This window comes from Amphiura filiformis, chromosome 3 (assembly GCF_039555335.1).
Source record: "Amphiura filiformis chromosome 3, Afil_fr2py, whole genome shotgun sequence".
Lineage (NCBI taxonomy): Eukaryota > Metazoa > Echinodermata > Ophiuroidea > Amphilepidida > Amphiuridae > Amphiura > Amphiura filiformis.
In genome coordinates, this window is record NC_092630.1 from 52127859 (window position 1) to 52147066 (window position 19208).

General features: G+C 36.4%; 1 protein-coding gene across 1 annotated transcript in view; it reads right to left on the reverse strand.

The window, feature by feature from the left end:
- The window catches only part of LOC140148697 (general transcription factor 3C polypeptide 1-like), a 54188-nt gene that overhangs the window by 27194 nt on the left and 7786 nt on the right, over positions 1-19208 (reverse strand). The window contains exons 4-17 of the mRNA XM_072170739.1: positions 14035-14195; positions 12857-13097; positions 11263-11460; positions 9400-9534; positions 8282-8381; positions 7213-7316; positions 6496-6614; positions 5845-5921; positions 4892-4972; positions 3980-4128; positions 3652-3716; positions 2173-2257; positions 1019-1171; positions 157-318 (exon numbers count right to left, since the gene is read on the reverse strand). Coding sequence (XP_072026840.1) covers positions 157-318; positions 1019-1171; positions 2173-2257; positions 3652-3716; positions 3980-4128; positions 4892-4972; positions 5845-5921; positions 6496-6614; positions 7213-7316; positions 8282-8381; positions 9400-9534; positions 11263-11460; positions 12857-13097; positions 14035-14195 — 1830 coding nt within the window. The remainder of the gene's footprint in view (positions 1-156; positions 319-1018; positions 1172-2172; positions 2258-3651; positions 3717-3979; positions 4129-4891; positions 4973-5844; positions 5922-6495; positions 6615-7212; positions 7317-8281; positions 8382-9399; positions 9535-11262; positions 11461-12856; positions 13098-14034; positions 14196-19208) is intronic.

Sequence of the window (19208 nt, forward strand, 5' to 3'; positions counted from 1 at the left end):
CAAAATATCGCTTGAAGCAGAAAATGGCACTTCAGACTAAAAATGTCAATTTCTTTCAAATGCCAAGTATCGTTGCATAATAACTGACGAATAATGAGAAATGGTTTACTATCCCTCCACTCCTTGGGCTATGCATGCAAAAGTCAGCCTACTAACCTCCTTCTCATCTTTATCCTTATGTTTGTGTTTTGCCTTCTTGGCTTTCTTATGATGGCTATGTGTCTTTTCTTTGTCAGCTTTTTTCTTCTTCTTTGGAGGTGACTTGCTTTCCTTGTGTTTTTCAGCTGCTGGTTTTGCCTTTGAAGCACCTGCATTTTCCTGCAAATGAAGTGAAGCATATAAAACACACCAATTAGAATTAGCTACAATTGCTAGTCATGTTGTTAATTTTGCAAACACTGCCTCTTAAGTGTATGTAGCATTGTTTTCATTTTTATAAGCATGAGAAGAGATATTAGCTTTTCTCTCAGCACTCATGGCTGGGCTACTATAGACCATTTGACATGTGACGTCATTGTCCGGCAGTATGCTCGAGAATTATGGCAATTTCCATTGTGTGCTTACACATCATAGTTTGATCAGGGCACATACATTTTAAATCACCCACCACATTTCATATAGAACAAGAAAGCCATTGAACAGTGTAGGGGTTCGTTCAAGTATATCGATAGACCAGTCCCTGACCTTTGTTGCTAAACAATGATGTCAAGTGGTATATAGCCTTCACCTTACATTATCGATGTGGTATATGTACTCTTAGCATAAATAGGTTTTCTTCTTTAACATTGTATCCCGGGATATATTATATTCTGTATACTAAATGGAAGCCTAAATTTCTCCAAGACCTCATGTTGAGAACTGTTGATGAAACATCAAGTTACTTTTGCTGTACAATGGTTCACCAATGATGTAGGTGCATATTTCTCTGGTCCCACTACCAAAAAAGGAGCTGAACCATACAACAGGAAGAGGTACGTTTTGACTCATCCCATTTAAATATTATGACAAGACTACTTACAACAGTTACTGGTTTCTTAGGAGGAGGTGGTTTAGTGCCCCTTTTCCTCTTCATGCTGGCTAAGGATCCAAAGAATCTGAATCTGGCCACCTGCAAGGCCGATGTCACTTCTGTATCGGTTGGCTTAATGCCAAATTCTGTTACTAGGGTCACCTGCAAGATAAAAAGTGACTGACACTGAGAAGTGATCTTAGGCACAATTATTAAATACAAGGTTTTCAACAAAACACTTTCAAGTTCAAAGGAGTAAGAACTTTACATCTATAACACACATCTGATGAGAAATGTATGATAATCATAATTATCAGAGACAACTAAAAGATGTTTTAATATTGTTCTAAGTTATTCGCTGTGTGGCCATCGTGATGTATATGTACATGAGCATATTTGACTGGACGACCTTTTGCATGTACATAGGAGTTTCTAATGTGCCATTCACATCCATGTGTTGCGTGTATATTGCGCTCGGAACACACATCATGATCACCGGTGCACACCTGAACAAGAATCAAATATGATACTGGCTTCAGTTTTTCATCACATCCATATATTCATAAAACATGAAATTAATCAGATAAATCTATCATACAGCCCTCTATAACTCATTCATCTTTATTTCATTCAAATATAAAATATAAAAAACTCATATTTGTGCACTGGTTTTCAAAAACGAGTTCGGGTATCAAAATTTATATTTTGCATGAACATTCTACACTGGATTTCAGAGAAGGACGACACTCCCTTGCTCTGATTGACGTGACCTGTTAATGAGCGACATACACAGAGCTTTTTGTTCACTTTAGGGCGCCGATCTGCGCTGACCAACGATTTCACGCACAATCAGCCAATCAGATTATTGATCTGTTGCTATGATTGTAAGACAATTGATTCTGCCAACCAGAACCCCACTTCCGTGTTTACGCCCTGCACGCTCTCAAAATGTAAACAATTGCTGTTCTTCCCTGACAAAAACTTTATATTTGCATAGTACTCTGCACACATGGGTTTGAGAAATCATTTTTGAAAAATTGCAATTAAGCATCTGTTCTGAGAAAATCACAAAAACTTTCTTCTTTTTTTCCAATTAAATAATGGACAAAAAAATAACCGTGAAGTACTTGGTCGTGGTGGTCACAGTCACAAGATGAACTTACTGTTTTTGTATGGAGTCCATCATCAGACATCACCACAGTAGAAATGGTCTGCAGTAAATTTTCCTTACAAAGTTTGGCAACCAGTCTGCAATAAAATTGAGTTAACAATAATTAATAAACTTATACAGCAGTGTGTAACTGCGAAGTCCCCCTGGGCGTCACGTTGTACCCAAATGCTAACATTTCCACTAGGTTTCAAGACAATTGAACATTTACTTGTTTGGCCTAGGATAACATCCATTTGACCTTGCAATTACCTGTCAAAATACATGTAAGTGGTCATTTTAGGACAGATGTATGGGAAGATATCAAGAACTAGAATTACATGGTTCGTAATTAAGGTGGCCCCCACACAAAGGTGTGTAAATAACAAAATAAATTGTTAATAGAAAGTATATGCAAGGTGCAAATAAGCTCATTTATATTCATAAATATGCAAATTACATGCCACAAACTATACAGCACATTAGGCCACTATATACTATCACAATACCAAGTTAGAAGTTGATCGGTTATTGCATTTAAGCTGCAGAGCGGATGAATGAAAATGTAAGCAATATATGCAAATAAGTACATTAATATAAGCTCATTAATATTCATAAATATGCAGATAACATGACACAAACTATACAGCCCCCAGGTCATATCCAATCACCAAACCAAGTATGATATAATATTGGATGGCTGAGCATGATACCATAACATATCGGATGAGTCATAAAAATATCGGACGAGCCAACGGCGAGTTCGATATTTGTATGACTTAATCCGATATGTTATGGTATCATGCTAAATAAGCCATCCAATATTATCATAATTAGGTTTTCTTAACTCCTAATAACCCTGAAAACATAATAATGAAGTTGATCGGTTATTGTGTTTAAGCTGCATAGTGGATAAATGAAAATTAAGGCAAAATATGCAAATAAGCTCATTAATATTCATAAATATGCAAATAACATGACACAAAACTATACAGCAAATCAGGATACCATATGCTATCGCCATACCAAGTGTGAAGTTGATCAGTTACTGCGTTGGAGCTGCACAGTGGATTAATGTATTTGCTTCTGCCCGCACAGCCAGCCAACCATGCAGCCAAACAAAGAAACAAACAAACAACCATCTGGATGATAACATAAGCCCCACATATGTGTGGGGGCCAAAAATTTAAAACCCAACCATCTCTACTAATTTGACCTTGATGACTTCTGATGAACTCCAAATTATGTTACATTTGTTTCTAAAGAGGACATTTAGAGCTTTCACAAACTGAAAACCCCATGTTGATAAGGCTTTTCTTTGCGAAGGTACATCAATGTATCAATCGCTGAAAACAATATAAAACAAAGAATTTTAACACTTTCTTTGCCAATATCTCAAAATCAACATTAGCAACATCCGACTCATTTTCCCTGATCGTGTCACATATGTACATTATACAATGTCAACTATACAAACTGTATTGTATTAGCATACCTTTTTATAGTCTTTGAATCACACGTAATTTTGATGCCCATTTCCTTCTCTTCAGCTCTAATGGCCTAAAAGTTAACAAAAAAAATCACAACTTATAGCCTGAGACTTCTTTACATTTTATCATGCATACACAAAATCTATAAACACAGGAATCTTATACAAATACAACTTTGAAAATTGTCCACAGTGATCACTAAACTCTCTCTCTCTGCTAAGACTTCATAAATTGAGTTAGTTGATTTCTGAACAACCTCTTTTTTGCACAACCTTATTTATTTATTTATTTATGTCAAATTGCAAAAATTCCATGTTGATCCGACAATGTTACCTTTATTATGGGAAAAACGTATTCCACTACTCTGTTGGTGTGCATGTAATCCAAGATAAACTGGCGACGTCGTTGTTGATTGGCTGTTACTTCTGTGTTCCTTAAATAAGAAGATTTCTTGGGTGTGGGGGATGTACCTGGATACTCCTCTGACAGAGAAAAAACATCCAGGGATTATTATAGGAAGGAGCTATCTGCCAGGTGCCATATTTTTAAATGTGTACACTATTTGCAACACGATCTGGTCCATGGGGGGGGGGGGCAAAAGGCAGTAAATTTGAAATTGAGATAAAGGCAAAAATATAGAGCAAAAACAATAAAATACATAGGAAAATACACATCACAAAACTACAGAACTTTAAAAGTATGCTAGATCTTTGGTGTTTTCAATATATGATAGCCTGATGTTTGTATTTACGGTAATATTACAGTAACTCAATTGACAAAAATGCCTCCTTTGGCCCCCATGGAGCAGATCATGTCACATATAATAGAATGCATAAGCTGTCAAAAGTCTAATAAGATAAATATTCTAGATAGGGTACGTCTTATTAGACTAATCCTTCCATACATTTATATAATAGCTGATTATTAACACTAACAGTGATATCAATCAAACATTTCCAGAATTGTGGAATACAAACTGGAATTGGGAAATTTAAATTGCACAAAATGTGCTTATTTTCTACAATACACCAATACAATCAGAAACAACTCAGATTTATCTTTATGATACTGTGGCAAACTTCAACAAATCGGTTGTGCATTGAAAAACAATATTAATGATAAAAATTTTGTGATCAACACTTCACTGACTTGGCATCCAGAAAGGATAATATCAACCAATGTTATCTACAGTACAGGTGACAGTACTCAAGTGAGTGATTAAGAAGTGTATTGGACAGTACTTACGTTTAATGGCAACAGCTTGTTCACTCTCACCAAGTGGACTAGATGATGTACTAGGAACATCCTCTCCTTGAAACCCATGTCCTATATATGCAAAGAACAATCAATGTCTCTTACTCTAGGCATTACTTTATACAGGCTGTATCAAAATGTGATAATGGATATTATCCAGTGATAATGGATATGATTGTAGCCACATCAAAATGCAACATAGGATATGCATAATTTGTTGATTAATGACAAAGACCAGGCCTTCTCAACTGGCGGTGCGCGCACCACTTTTGGGGCTTGGAGTCAGTCGAAGTGGCACACGAAGTGGCGCGCGGTAATTTTAATAATTTTTTCACATAAATCTTGAACAAAAAAGAGGTGAAAATATCCAATTTGGGCCTTTAAAAAACCTTAAAATCAATTAACTTCCCGGGGGAGTTGCCCCCTGGCCCCCGATAGCACCACTGCACCTTAATGCATACGCATTACCTCGCAGAGTCCTCCCTTGACATGTTGGCACTTCATGATCACTAACATTTTCCAGTTGGCACTTCAAATAAACTACTTGAGATGGCCTGACATAGACAGTCATACAGCAATAAATTATGGCCATTTCAAAACATTCACTTATATCATCACTTGTTGTGAAATGATGATCAAGAAATCCAATCAAATTTTTTTGAAATACACAAAAATGTATATACTTGATATGTTTCAAGAATTTTACTGCTCTATATGATCTAAGCTATCCTTATGAATGATATCTTTAAAAAGTTTGAATCTCAGATGTTTCCTGAGAGCTTTATAATATACATAACCCTTCGCATATCGTCCGTCATTGAAATCTTTTTGTCTCCTCCAAATGTTACTAAATCAATATGTTAACATTAATACCTGAAACAATTCACATTACAATGTTTTGGTTTTTTGCATTTGTTAGCTCATACAGTTTCTATGCTACATACCGGAAGTCCCTTTCTCAGGTGTCTGATTTTTCTTTGGTGTAGTTTGTTTTCTTTCCGTAGAATCAGCAATACGGTAACTGCAATATATAAGCAAAGGGAGAGTAGTTACAAGAGAGCATGTCTGGATCAAATAGCATTAGGCCAAAAAAAATAAATTGTTTGCTTGTCCATAGATCACTTTCAGAAGTTTGGTGCGGTGTTGTTTATTCTAGGAAAAGTATTGTTTATACTACCAGTGGCGTACCGTGGCCGCTCCAACCCCGGGGGGCTGAAGAAAATTCAATTTTGCCGCTCCTCCCCAACAGCCCGAAAAGGTTGACCCTATTTTTTTCGGTGGTTTGAAAAAGTGAAGAGCAAAAACAAACAAAAAAAAAAAAAAAAAAACAATTAAAAAAAAAAGGATTTCAGGCCCTAGCGTCCTAAAAGCAACAAATTTTGATGTATTGTACAATTTTTTCACAATTTTTTATACGTTATCAAATTTTTACACCTTTTTATTTACTACTTCTTTTTGCCGCCCCTTCGATTTTGCCGCCCCTGTTTTGCCGCCCCTTCTTCTTCTGCCGCCCCTTCATTTAGGCCGCCCCCTGATTTTACCCCGGGGGGCTGGCGCCCCCAAAGCCCCCCCAAAATACGTGCATGAATACTCACTAAGTTGTTCGTTGTCTGCCTTCATCTTTCATGACTTGTTTTAAAATTTTATCGTCAATGAACCTCTTCAAGACAAAACGAATTACGTAATAGTCCGTCATCACAGCATGATGAATGCCCTATAAAAGTATGCAAAAAAACAGAGTAAAAGGTACATGCTGAACAAATTATACATACACACATATTTACATGTTAGATAATAGACATGTTCAAGGTGTATAAGTTTCAATACAAGATATATATATAATTTAATGCACATATACCACATCTGTGTATTATGCAGCTAGGACACTTACTCATTCAAAACTGAAATTATTGGTTCAATTGAGATCTATCAAGCTCTAGCCCACAAGGAAACTATAATGTTGACACACTTTCAACATGTTAAGGTTGCTTGTTTCCCCAAAATACATTGTTAAGTAAAAGCCTATCCCACAAATCATTAATTGATCCCGTATACTGGTATGTAATGTCTTGTTTGTACTGTTTACCCTGACTGCTCATATACATAAGTACCAGACTTGAATCCTGTTTATCAGGGACAGTCTGTATAGCTCAGAGAGCGCTCGCCCGACAAGCGAGAGGTCTTGGTTCAAGTCCCGGCACAGGCAGGTATGTCCGGAGTTTTTGCTCTAGTATATCTGCCTATGCATGTCATGTTTCCATTTGTAAATTCATGTTTAATTGTGCGTAATTCTTCTTGCCCCTGTAACTTACCCTTTTTGACATCAACTCTCCCTGTTCTTGCTTTTCTTCAATTACATTTATCATTAGAGATTTCAGGTTGCGCTCTGCAACCCTTTGATTCTCAGTAGGATCCCCTGAAAGAAGAAAATTAACAAAAAAATCAAGTATGTTTTTATTCATTATTTGTCTATCTCCTCTGTCTACTTTCAGCAATGGAGTCACATTTGTTTGATCGACTATCAATGCTTGGTCGATCCTTATTATTTATAAATAGTCCCTAAACTGTTATTCAGATTTCCTTTTACAAATTAAGCGTACTGCTTGCCGTCTAGCGCATATTATTTTGCCCATGGTCCAATGCACACGCTTGACGTTGCACATGTATACGTGATGGTTAAATTGTAAAAGGGAATCTAAATAATACTTTAATTAATAGACTGTTGCTAATTATGATAACGTTTCATCCATAAACTAAAGAGATATGGACTATCCACAGATAACCTTTATCCCTGTGCTTTTTGTATGCTGTGAATTATCGCATATTAATGAGGGCTGATCTTTCAATTGTGCGTGTCTAACAATCACACAAGTGTTGTGTGCCCTTGCATATATATGAGATAGGTTGTTGTGTGCCTTCGCGTCATGCAAACGACAAAAATATGGGTCATAAAAGATAAAGACTTTTTTCAATTTTGACCAAAATTTTGGAAATTTTAAGATATATTTTTCAAATAAAGAAAAAATACTAAAATTTGACAAAACAGTTTCTAGTTTTGTGTCTTTAGAACATATATACACATATAAACACCTTAGTGAAGTGAGTCCATCCATGCCAACTCACTCGTGATTAATTTTAAATTATTGTATCCAAGATTGTGCGTTTGTGTTGTATTTTTAAATATGTGATATATACGATCGCAGTTGGATCACATGCAGCTGTTGAAAGCTGTGTTAATTCAATTGAAATTTCTACTGTAAATTCAGACTTTTTTCCAAACCATTAACCCAGCAAGTTGCCACAGCTAGGAATTGAACCCAGGACCTCATACACCAGATGTGAGTCCTTTATAACCACCAGGCCACACTCTCCCATACTCACTAAGGAATACAGTATCCCGCTTCTCTTCTTCCTCCTCTTCTTCCAGATTTTCTTCATTTAAATATTCTTCAAAGGTTTTGAGCAACTTAACCCCAATGACCTGGAAAGATCAATAACGCTTCATGTAAATATTGACACCATCAGTCAGTAAAAACAAAACATGGGGGTGCACACTACAGATGTTGAATGGAACGGGGAAAGTTTAGGGTCTAGAAAATGTCATACATGTTTTTGGAATCTTTGATGTTGCAGTGTTATTGTGTGAAATATTTTAATGAAAATACATGTATTTCATTTTGGATATCAGCAAATTCACTGTAGTTATAGTGTCCAAAAAAACTGTCCATCTCTAAGGGAACAAATATATATAATCAAAAGTCCATGATGTCCTATAAATGAAAATGCTTTTGGCTAACACCCTCTCCCTGAATCGAAAGTGTGAAATATTGAAAATTCCAACCCATCAGATAAAATTTGACCAATATTTTAAATATTTATTTACAAATGTAATCAGAATTTTTGACGTCACCCCTTCCCCATTTTGTTTATAGGACATCATTTAACTTTTGGTTTGCTAGCCCTTGCAAAGGTATCTCTAAAAAAGAACAATATTGATACAAACTAGAATAAAATATAAAATAAATTTATGCAAATAAGCTACCAAATTAGCATATTTTGTGACAAAAACCTAGTGGAAATTAAAAACCACCAGTTGCCACCAAGGCACATCACTATATGCCTTACATTCTGAGAAATTGCACTCGGGGACATTTATGCAAATTTATAGTTACCAAATAAGCACATTTTGAGAAAAAAACCTAATAGAATTTGGAGACTGCAAATTGTCACCTTTCACCAAATCACATCACAATACACCCCTACCATTTCCAAGAAATTGCACTCGCACGCTCAGACAGAATGATGGACGGATGGATACACGGACAGGCAACAAGGAATCATGATACCTCCCGCAGAGGCACAAAATGCCTTTTGAATAAAGTGCACTTTGCATCTGAACGCTTAAAATGATAATTTATCATCAAGAATTCAAGAGTCATAAAATATTGAATACATTTATAATATCATTGGCTCCATTCTAAAGTACTGTATTTTCTTACCATGGTATCTGCATCAGTATGTTTAGCAATCTTCTTCTCATTGAACACCACCTGGTGGGTTGTTTTCATCTTGTCTATCATTTTTGACGTTTTTGCTGCAGCCAAGACCCTCTTAAAAGTCTTGTCAGATATTGGCTGAGTGAGTAATTGAGAGAAAATATATATATATATCACATTAAAATTATGTGGATATTAATTGATATATAATAATTAAAATTGTGTTTCCATTAAAGTTTAAACTTAGTAAAGATTGTTTAATTGAAAAGTGTCAGTTACGAATGAGATTAGTGACTATACATCAGTTAGTTTTTGGGTATTATGAAAAATTTGAACATCTGAACAGTCAAAGGTGTCAACTTTATGTGACCCATTCTGACAAATCCAGGAATAGGTCACATTTTTGATATTTCATGATTTGAATAAAAATGTAAGCACGGGACAATTAGCTTCAAAATGATACCAAAATTATATACATGGCATCAATACTTTTCAAGATGGATAATTTTGCAAATGATATCTTGATATTTTTGACGAACGACTATTCTAAGTTATGGGCTAGTTAGTTTCCTGCTTTACACAGGATTGAATAGGGATTATCATAGATCAACTGTTAAAAATAAAACTCTTTTTAATAAGTACATGTACTTTCAAGGATTTGAAAGTCCACTCGGTCCCAAGGTTGAATACCATGAAATTAAAAATTCCAAAATTAGATTTTTTTATATTGGAATGTCATCTTTAATTAAACTAGGCCTATAACTCAAAAACATGCCTGGCGACTTGTTCCGGGTTTTGTTGGAGCTGGTCACATAGAAATATTGGGCTATTCTAGTTAAAATCCACAATTCAAATGGGGGTACCTGAATGGGTGACTAAATTTGAAATCTACACCCTGTCTGAGAGATTAAGGTCATGTCTTCCATAGGGTGTATGGATTTCAAATAGAATAGTCCATTTATCTATTCAGTCATCATGCATGTCTTCCAAATGTACACACAACATACATTGTTGGTGATTAGAGTGTTACTTTCTAACACACCAAATTCACTGCCGGCCGCAGGTGATGAGTTTGATAGCTTTTGAGCCCTTTTCATTCCCAGCATGCACCATGTTTGCCTAACAATTGCTATCAGCAATATGCCTTAGGCGATAGAAACAAATTAGTTCGATCTTTCGATCGACCATCGATGCTTGGTCGGTCCCTATTATTTATGAAATCAATTAATTTACTATTGTTAATTGGGATAAAATGGTAATTTGTGCCTGTAGTGATATTGACTAATATAAATTTAGCGTTAATTCTGATTAATTAGTTGATAATTAATTAATAACAAGCATCGAAGCAGCATCGATGGTCGATCCAAAGATCGAACAAATTTGTCTCTGGTGCCTTATTCTGTCGGTCCGTGTCACGTCACTTCCGGTTGATGATGTTCGAGTGAAAACAAGTCCCTAATTTGATTTTTGTTGATGATTTCTGTCATTGGTGTTATGTAAATTTCGATCGCAAATAGACAGTGGAATCAAACAACCGCTTCTAAGTCTTCAGAGTGAAAGAAACTTACTTGATTTACCGCTTATATACTGACAAACTTAAAATTAAATTCCATGGTCGAGTGTCGTTTTTGCGAAATTGAATGCCACTCCAGCAACATCGCTATGTAGCCTCCTTCACAGCCGGTTTCTGTTGTTCACAACAAACCGTGAGCCACATGCAGTTTGGGCCCGAGACTAGAGATAGCCCGGATGTCCGACCGACAGAATTTTGTCTCTGGTGCCCTATGCCGACAAATGTCAGCATCAGGATGCAATTATTCCGACATATCCGCATAAAAATATCATATTGACAACAGCAGCACCTACCATGTCCGGAAAGCGCTCCCTTAATGCAACTCTCAATGCCTGTAAAGTCCACATCCTATTAGGTCTCTTTTCCAACAAGTCAGACATCCCTTCCCACAGAGTCTCATACATGGGCTGCACGACATTCTCTTTGAACATGGTTCCAAATAGTATGACTGACCTTTTCTGTGGTTGATCTCCTACCTGGTAGATTGCATGCTGTAGACAGGTCAAATAGATATCAATTGTGAGTCCATGACTGATATGATTGAACAACTATAATGGGTTGATTGTCACTTAAACTAATTGGGAGATAGGGCCAAACAAAGTGTTGATTTTTTATTATTATTATATTATTATTTTCAGAATTTGACAAAATATTCATATTGCAGGAGCAAAAGGATGCAAATTTGGCAAGAATTAGATAATTGATTCTCGTAAAGATTCCCCTTGAATGGATTTGCGAGAATCAATATTGATTCTATTGCACACATTCTACACACAAGACAAGAATCTTGCTGGAAAAGCTTGTGAGAATCACTTAATTGGTTCCCGCAAAGTGTGACAAATTTGCACCCATGAAAAAACTAATTTGCACCCCTGGAACGACAAGTATAATGTCAATATGATTAAATCTTAAATAAAATAAGCAGCATTATTAGGCTACTTCAGTTGAAATCCATCCACTCCCTGTGGAACACATGACCTTAATTTTTCACACATGCAGTGTGAATTTCAAATGTGGCAACCGTCCATTCGAAATCTACACCCCTTGTGTGGGAGATTAAGATACCGTATTTCGTCAAATAGTCGCCCCCCTCGCCACTTTTTTCAACCAAGATGTTTCAAAAATGCCGATATTTCCATGCTATATTGTGTAGTAAGCTTACCAAGTTGCGCACATGGTCGACAATAGCGTCAATAATTGGCGAAAATCTGAATCAGAAACAAGGAAGTGAGCCAGAAGTCAGTGTTTCTAGTTCATAGTTCGTCATTTTAGCGTGTGTTTTTAGTTTACCTAATGATTTTAACGGAAATTATCGTTCTAAAATTGACCTTGAATAAACGCCCCCCTTGGGAAAATGTAATGCCCCGGGGGTGTTTATTTGACGAAATACGGTAGATATGTATGAATTTCAATTGGAATAGCCAGTTCTTTTGGTCAGACCTATCAATCAAATGTCATCACTTAAAACTCAGTTTGCTTTTAATCTCAATTGCATTACATGTATGTAACATCAGTTTTTGTTATGGCCTTATCAAACTAGCAGTCACAACTGAGAGACTGGTGATTGTGCAATGATACCAGCAATTAAAAGCCGTTGCTAGCAAATATGAATCGTTTCTGAAGATGACTTTAGTTCAGCTAGTAGTAGTAGTGGTTTAACGCTAGACATGCTATGCTAGCAACTTCTCAACAATTATCAGCTTGTCACGTTTCCGAATGAGCAAGTGGATGTAGACGCAAAATATGCCCCCCCAAAAAACACTATCTATCCTGTTGTGACTGCTTAGTATGATATGATCATTAGGGATCAGAGGAAATGTGATCATGTGATCAGACTTTGTTTGTCTGATACAAATCACACAACTATAAATATTGACACATTTGTACCCTTTTCTTGATGAAGCCTTGCTTGCTTAACACGATTCGATGGTAGAACATGTTCCTGCTTTCTAGCCCCATACGTTTGGAAAGTACGCACTGATATTCTCCTAACTGGCGCCCTCTGCAGACGGCCTCCAGCATCATATATTGCTTATCTCCCAGCTCAATTTGCGGATCACCATGGAGGCCTACCAAGACCTTCCATCGGGCATCTTGACTAGCAACCATGACCAGTTTGTTTTCCCATCTGACAAGACAAAAAACAAATTGTTAATATCTTTAACAATATTATTTCATTTTTTCTGTGTGAAACTTGTTAGCATGCTTGATGTCTCCAATAAACATATAAACTGAATCCTAATAATGAAAAACTGTTCTGTTCATTGTTCAAACATTCATTAATGTTGATGTTTGCAAATAGTACAATCTGTCAGTGGTTATAATGATCTCATTGATGCATATGATAGCACACATTCAAAAAATTCAACTGACACTGTTTATCTGAGATGTCGACAATGTAGCATGCCTATGGAAAACATAGAAGTAGTTCCTGATTGGCTACTCAAAACATCAACTCTTCATTTGCTTTCCAAAACACATCACATGACCCAGCAGGCAAACTTTTCTTCCCTATTTGTACATTTTGTCCCATTTTTATTAATTTTAAGGGCACTTTACTCTTTGCCATCCCCATTTTATCCCGAAAATATTTATGGAGGGGGGTAAGTCCCCCCAAGCTCCACCTGGCTATGCCCCTGCGACCCAACATGGCTTTTCATGTGATATACTGGAAGTGCTGCCCTGGTAGACACTGTGCAATGTCTACCAGTCAAATGTAGACATAACAGAACCCTATACATCGTGGATTGATACAGAATGGCACACACACAGCTAGGCGCAGCACCTACGCGAACTGCGCTTTGCGTGAATGATGCATTCTTTTGTGAATTTACGCGTGCGGAAGTTGAACTTTATTGACTCGTGCAGTAACAAAAACCGAATAATTCCCGCCTATTAAGAGCTGATCATAGTATAAAACTATTCAAGGTGGTGTGATTGTGCGCATGTATTACCCATACATCACAACTAGCAATTGCTTGAATGATTCGAGAATGATGAATTTGTCAATAAATACTTTTTTTAACATAAGTTCCTTGAAAACCTATTCAATGTGGTTTACTAACCTGTTTTCTGCTTCTGTGAGTGACATCTTAACATTGCCTTCCTCATCTATAACTTCTTTGGTAACATTTTGACGTGTAGAGTAAGTAGCACAAGAACCTTTGATGCCCTTCTCTTTGTCCTCAACATAGGCAACAGGATACACTGTTGTTATCAATTTCCTCTGTAATGGCAAAGGATAATGCATAAGTCAGACATCTTTCTACACACCTGATTGACATTCATGTTATGTGCAGTTTTGTGTTGAACCCTCAACAAACATGTGTAGAATAAACATATTATCAGTCAAGTTCAATATATGATTTTAATCAAGTTTATATGGAATCTCAAGGTCCGTTCATACTACGGTTACGGTTCGCTATCTCTAAGGTTCGCTATCTCTAAGGTTCGCTATCTCTAAGGTTCGTTATCACTAATTACGAAAAAGGTCCGCTATACCTAAGGTTCGTTATCACTAATTTCGATTAGGGTTCGGTATACCTAAGGTTCGTTATCACTAATTTTAAATAAGGTCCGCTATCTCTAATTTTAAAAAGGTCCGCTATCACTAATTTATTGAAGGTTCGCTATCTCTAAGGTTCGCTATCACTAATTTAAAATAAGGTCCGCTATCTCTAATTTTAACAATCCCGGTATCCCTAAGGTTCGCTATCTCTAATTTCAAATAAGGTCCGCTATCTCTAAGGTTCGCTATCTCTAAGGTTCGCTATCTCTAAGGTTCGCTATCACTAATTTTAAATAAGGTTCGCTATCTCTAATTTCAAACAAGGTTCGCTATCTCTAATTTATAATAAGGTTCGCTATCTCTAATTTTAAATAAGGTTCGCTATATCTAATTTTAAATAAGGTTCGCTATCTCTAATTTTAAATAAGGTTCGCTATCTCTAAATTTAAATAAGGTTCGCTATCACTAATTTCAAATAAGGTTCGTTGTCTCTAATTCCAAATAGGGTTCGCTAACTCTAATTTTATATAAAGCCCGCTTCATATCTGTAATTGAAAATAAAATTAGCTATTTTAAAATAAAGCCCGCTATCTCTAATTAAAAATAAGGCCCGCTATAAGGCCCATCTAATTTAAAATAGGACCCGTTATTTCTAATTTACTGTAAGGTTCGCTATGATCAGTAATTTTATTTTAATAAACATGATAAAGTTTGCAAGATCGCTAAATACGTATACTGGTCCGGTCTGAACAAGTTGAAGAGATTTGAATCAGTTCACCGTCGCGTACCAGTATAGGCCTACAATTGATAGCCGATCGCGTTGTGCTCAGGTGTTGGGGATATACATGTATGTTGTGTCCCCCTAAGAAGTGAGAAACCTTTCCAAAATGAAGACCTAATTAAAGTCATTTGGTGGACCATTTTGGCACAAGTTTTTTTCTGTTATAATTGTAGGCCTATAAAATAATTGTGTTAAACATAAAGTACCGGGTGACAAAAACGAAATCGGCGACTTGTTTATCCACTATTGTCTATGCAGGGGAGGTGTCGAGGAAGTTGGAAATTGGAAAATTTTCCAAAATTAAGGAAATTAATTCCAATTGAAGCCATTTGATGCATCATAATTTATTCACCCTATTTTACTTGATCAAACCAGAGAATATCTTCTCTGATCCAGTGGCGTAGCTGCCTGGCGGTGGGGGGGGGGCAGAAAAAAATTGCCTATTTGGGCCCCCGCCCCTCAGACCCTAAGCGCCCCTAGCGAAGGAAAAAAAGGGAAAAGGAGAGAGAGAGAAAAAGAGAAGGGGAAAAAGAGGGGAGATAGGGAGAGGAGGGGAAAAGAGATGGGGAATCCATACGATATTACGGTGTCTGATCTCCGCCAAACTCCCCCTTTTATAATTCATATCCCCAAATTTTTAGTTTTCCCCCTTTTTGTGAAATGCTTTCCCCCTTTTCAAATATTTCCCCCCTTTTAACTTTCCCCTTTTCAAATAGTTCCCCCTTTTCGACTTTCCCCTTTTCAAATAGTTCGACTTTCCCCTTTTCAAATAGTTCCCCTTTTCGACTTTCCCCTTTTCAAATAGTTCCCCTTTTGAATTTCCCCTTTTCATATAGTTTCCCCATTTTGAATTTCCCCCTTTTCATATTTCCCCTTTTGAATTTCCCCTTTTCATATAGTTCCCCCCTTTTCGACTCCCCCCTTTTCATATAGTTTCCCCCTTTTCGACTTACCCCCTTTTCAAATAGTTTCCCCCTTTTCGACTTTCCCCTTTTCAAATACTTTCTCCTTTTCGACTTTCCCCCTTTTCAAATAGTTTCCCCTTTTGACTTTCCCCTTTTCATATAGTTTCCCCTTTTGAATCCCCCTTTTCAAACTGCTTTCCCCTTTTTCAAATATTTCCCCTTTTAACTTTCCCCTTTTCAAATAGTTCCCCTTTTCGACTTTCCCCTTTTCAAATAGTTCCCCCTTTCGACTTTCCCCTTTTCAAATAGTTCCCCTTTTCGACTTTCCCCCTTTTCAAATAGTTCCCGTTTGAATTACCCCTTTACAAATAATACCCTTTTTATTTTCACCCATTTTGTAAAATTAATAGTTCCTCAAATAATCCCTTTTAACTTTCCTCCGCTTTTCACAAATAGGTTCCCATTTTAAATAGTTTCTCCCTTTTAAATAATACTCCTTTTTGTTTTAATACTCCCTTTTTGTTTGGGTACTCCCCGTTTTCCGTGCGTAGGCTTTACCAGTAAGCCTGGACCCTGGAGAGTACCGTGCACTCACTAGAGCTCATTTCGCTACATCCATTATTGGAAAGGCGTTCTACATGAATTTGGATACCAACGTAGGTAGATTTATAGCCTGTTGTGCAAGCGCCGCTAAATTCAATGGGTTAGGGATCCGTCAACTTTTATGCACGTTTATAGAGGGGCTGTACAAAGAGCAAATCCGATATGATTGATAAACCAAATGATGTTGATGGCATGCATAAATATTTATGCTGGTCAAATTCATAGCAATGATGTTTGAAAGTCTGTGAAGAACTTGTCTATAAACAGGGATATGTCAGAGACAACAAACAACTGTCTGCCATTGTTACAAAAGCCTAGATAATAAGAATTGTTTGTGCTATATAATTATTCAAAAGTTTTTTTCTAAAGTTAGCACCAAAGTTTAAAACAAGCGGTCTTAACAGTGAAATGACAATAAAAGCATACATTTATAAACGGGCCTGGACAAAATGGGCATTGCATATTTATGACAAGTGTGGCTGTGTGATTTTATGCAACTTTATTTTTAAGCCAGAACCGAGTAATTTTCGCATATTCTTTGTTTGTCAACAATCCCGTTAACAATAAAAATGTGCTTTCTAATCAAAGGCTCTATGGCGTATATTCAATTGACCAGACAAATGAACCAGGGACTTCAGTCAGTGGTGCACGCCTCAAAAATCCAAAAAGAATTAGTAGGCCCTATATGTTAGATGAAGAATTAAGTAGCAATTAAGGGGGTACTACACCCCTGTCCAATTTTGTGCCTATTTTTGCATTTTTCTCAAAAATTATGGCGCATTGGGGACAAGTAAGATATGTATATTAATAGGGGCAAGGACTACAACTACTGCACTGGAAATTTTATTTCAGCACAGCCAACAGTTGTGGAGTTACAGTCAAAAATGAGGGAAAACCATTATTTGATCAATAAATCAATAACTACTTGCTTTGTGTTGCTGTATTTTCAGTACAGTAGTTGTAGTCCTTGCCCCTATAATATACATATCTTACTTTACACCAATGTGCTATAATTTTTGAGAAAATAGCAAAAATAGGCATAAAATTGGACAGGGGTGTAGTACCCCTTAAGCCTAGTCTTTTTTAAAAGTCGAGACAAGTCCAAAATAATAACGATTAATAAGCCAATCTAATTGATTCGAATTCCAATCTCCTGGCCTTTTCCTGGGTCTTTATTTAGTTGCATAATATAATTCAGATTATGATTTTTCTTAAATGTAGATCTATATCCTATAGAATTCATAAATTACATAATAAGTATCATTTTATTCATTTTATTTAACTCAAGAATTTGTATCAGACAATCACGTGCTTTCAACGTGTAGGCCGGACCTATTTCAATACGAAGTACATGGGACGTGAATGCACGGTACTATAGATGGTCCGTGCCTACGCATCGTGAAAAGGGGAATAAAAAAAAGGGAGTAAAAAAAAGGGAATAAAAAAATAAGAGAGAAACTATTTAATGGGGAAAAATCTGTAAAATGGTATTATGTAAAAGGTGAAAAGAAAATTCAAAAAGGGGGAAACTATATGAAAAGGGGGAAATTAAAAGGGGGATACTATATGAAAAAGGGGGAAATTCAAAAAGGGGGAACTATATGAAAAGGGGGAAATTGGAAGAGGGGGGACTATTTGGAAAGGGGGAAAATAGAAAAGGGGGAAAAATTATGAAAAGGGGGAAATTCAAAAAGGGGAAACTATATGAAAAGGGGAAATTCAAAAGGGGAACTATATGAAAAGGGGAAATTCAAAAGGGGAAACTATATGAAAAGGGGAAATTGAAAATGGGAAACTATATGAAAAGGGGGAAATTGAAAATGGGGAAACTATATGAAAAGGGGGATAAAAAAAAGGGAGTAAAAAAAAGGGAATAAAAAAATAAGAGAGAAACTATTTAATGGGGGAAAAATCTGTAAAATGGTATTATGTAAAAGGTGAAAAGAAAATTCGAAAAGGGGGAAACTATATGAAAAGGGGGAAACTATATGAAAAGGGGAAATTGAAAAGGGGATACTATATGAAAAAGGGGAAATTCAAAAGGGGAACTATATGAAAAGGGGAAATTGAAAAGGGGGAAACTATATGAAAAGGGGAAATTGAAAAGGGGAAACTATATGAAAAGGGGGAAATTGAAAAGGGGGAAACTATATGAAAAGGGGAAATTCGAAAAGGGGAAACTATATGAAAAGGGGAAATTGAAAGGGGAACTATATGAAAAGGGGGAAATTCGAAAAGGGGAAACTATATGAAAAGGGGGAAATTGAAAATGGGGAAACTATATGAAAAGGGGGAAATTGAAAATGGGGAAACTATATGAAAAGGGGGAAATTGAAAAGGGGAACAATTTGAAAAGGGGAAAGTCCTAAAAGGGGGAACTATTTGAAAAGGGGGAAAGTCGAAAAGGGGGAAAGAAAGTCGAAAAGGGGGAACTATTTGAAA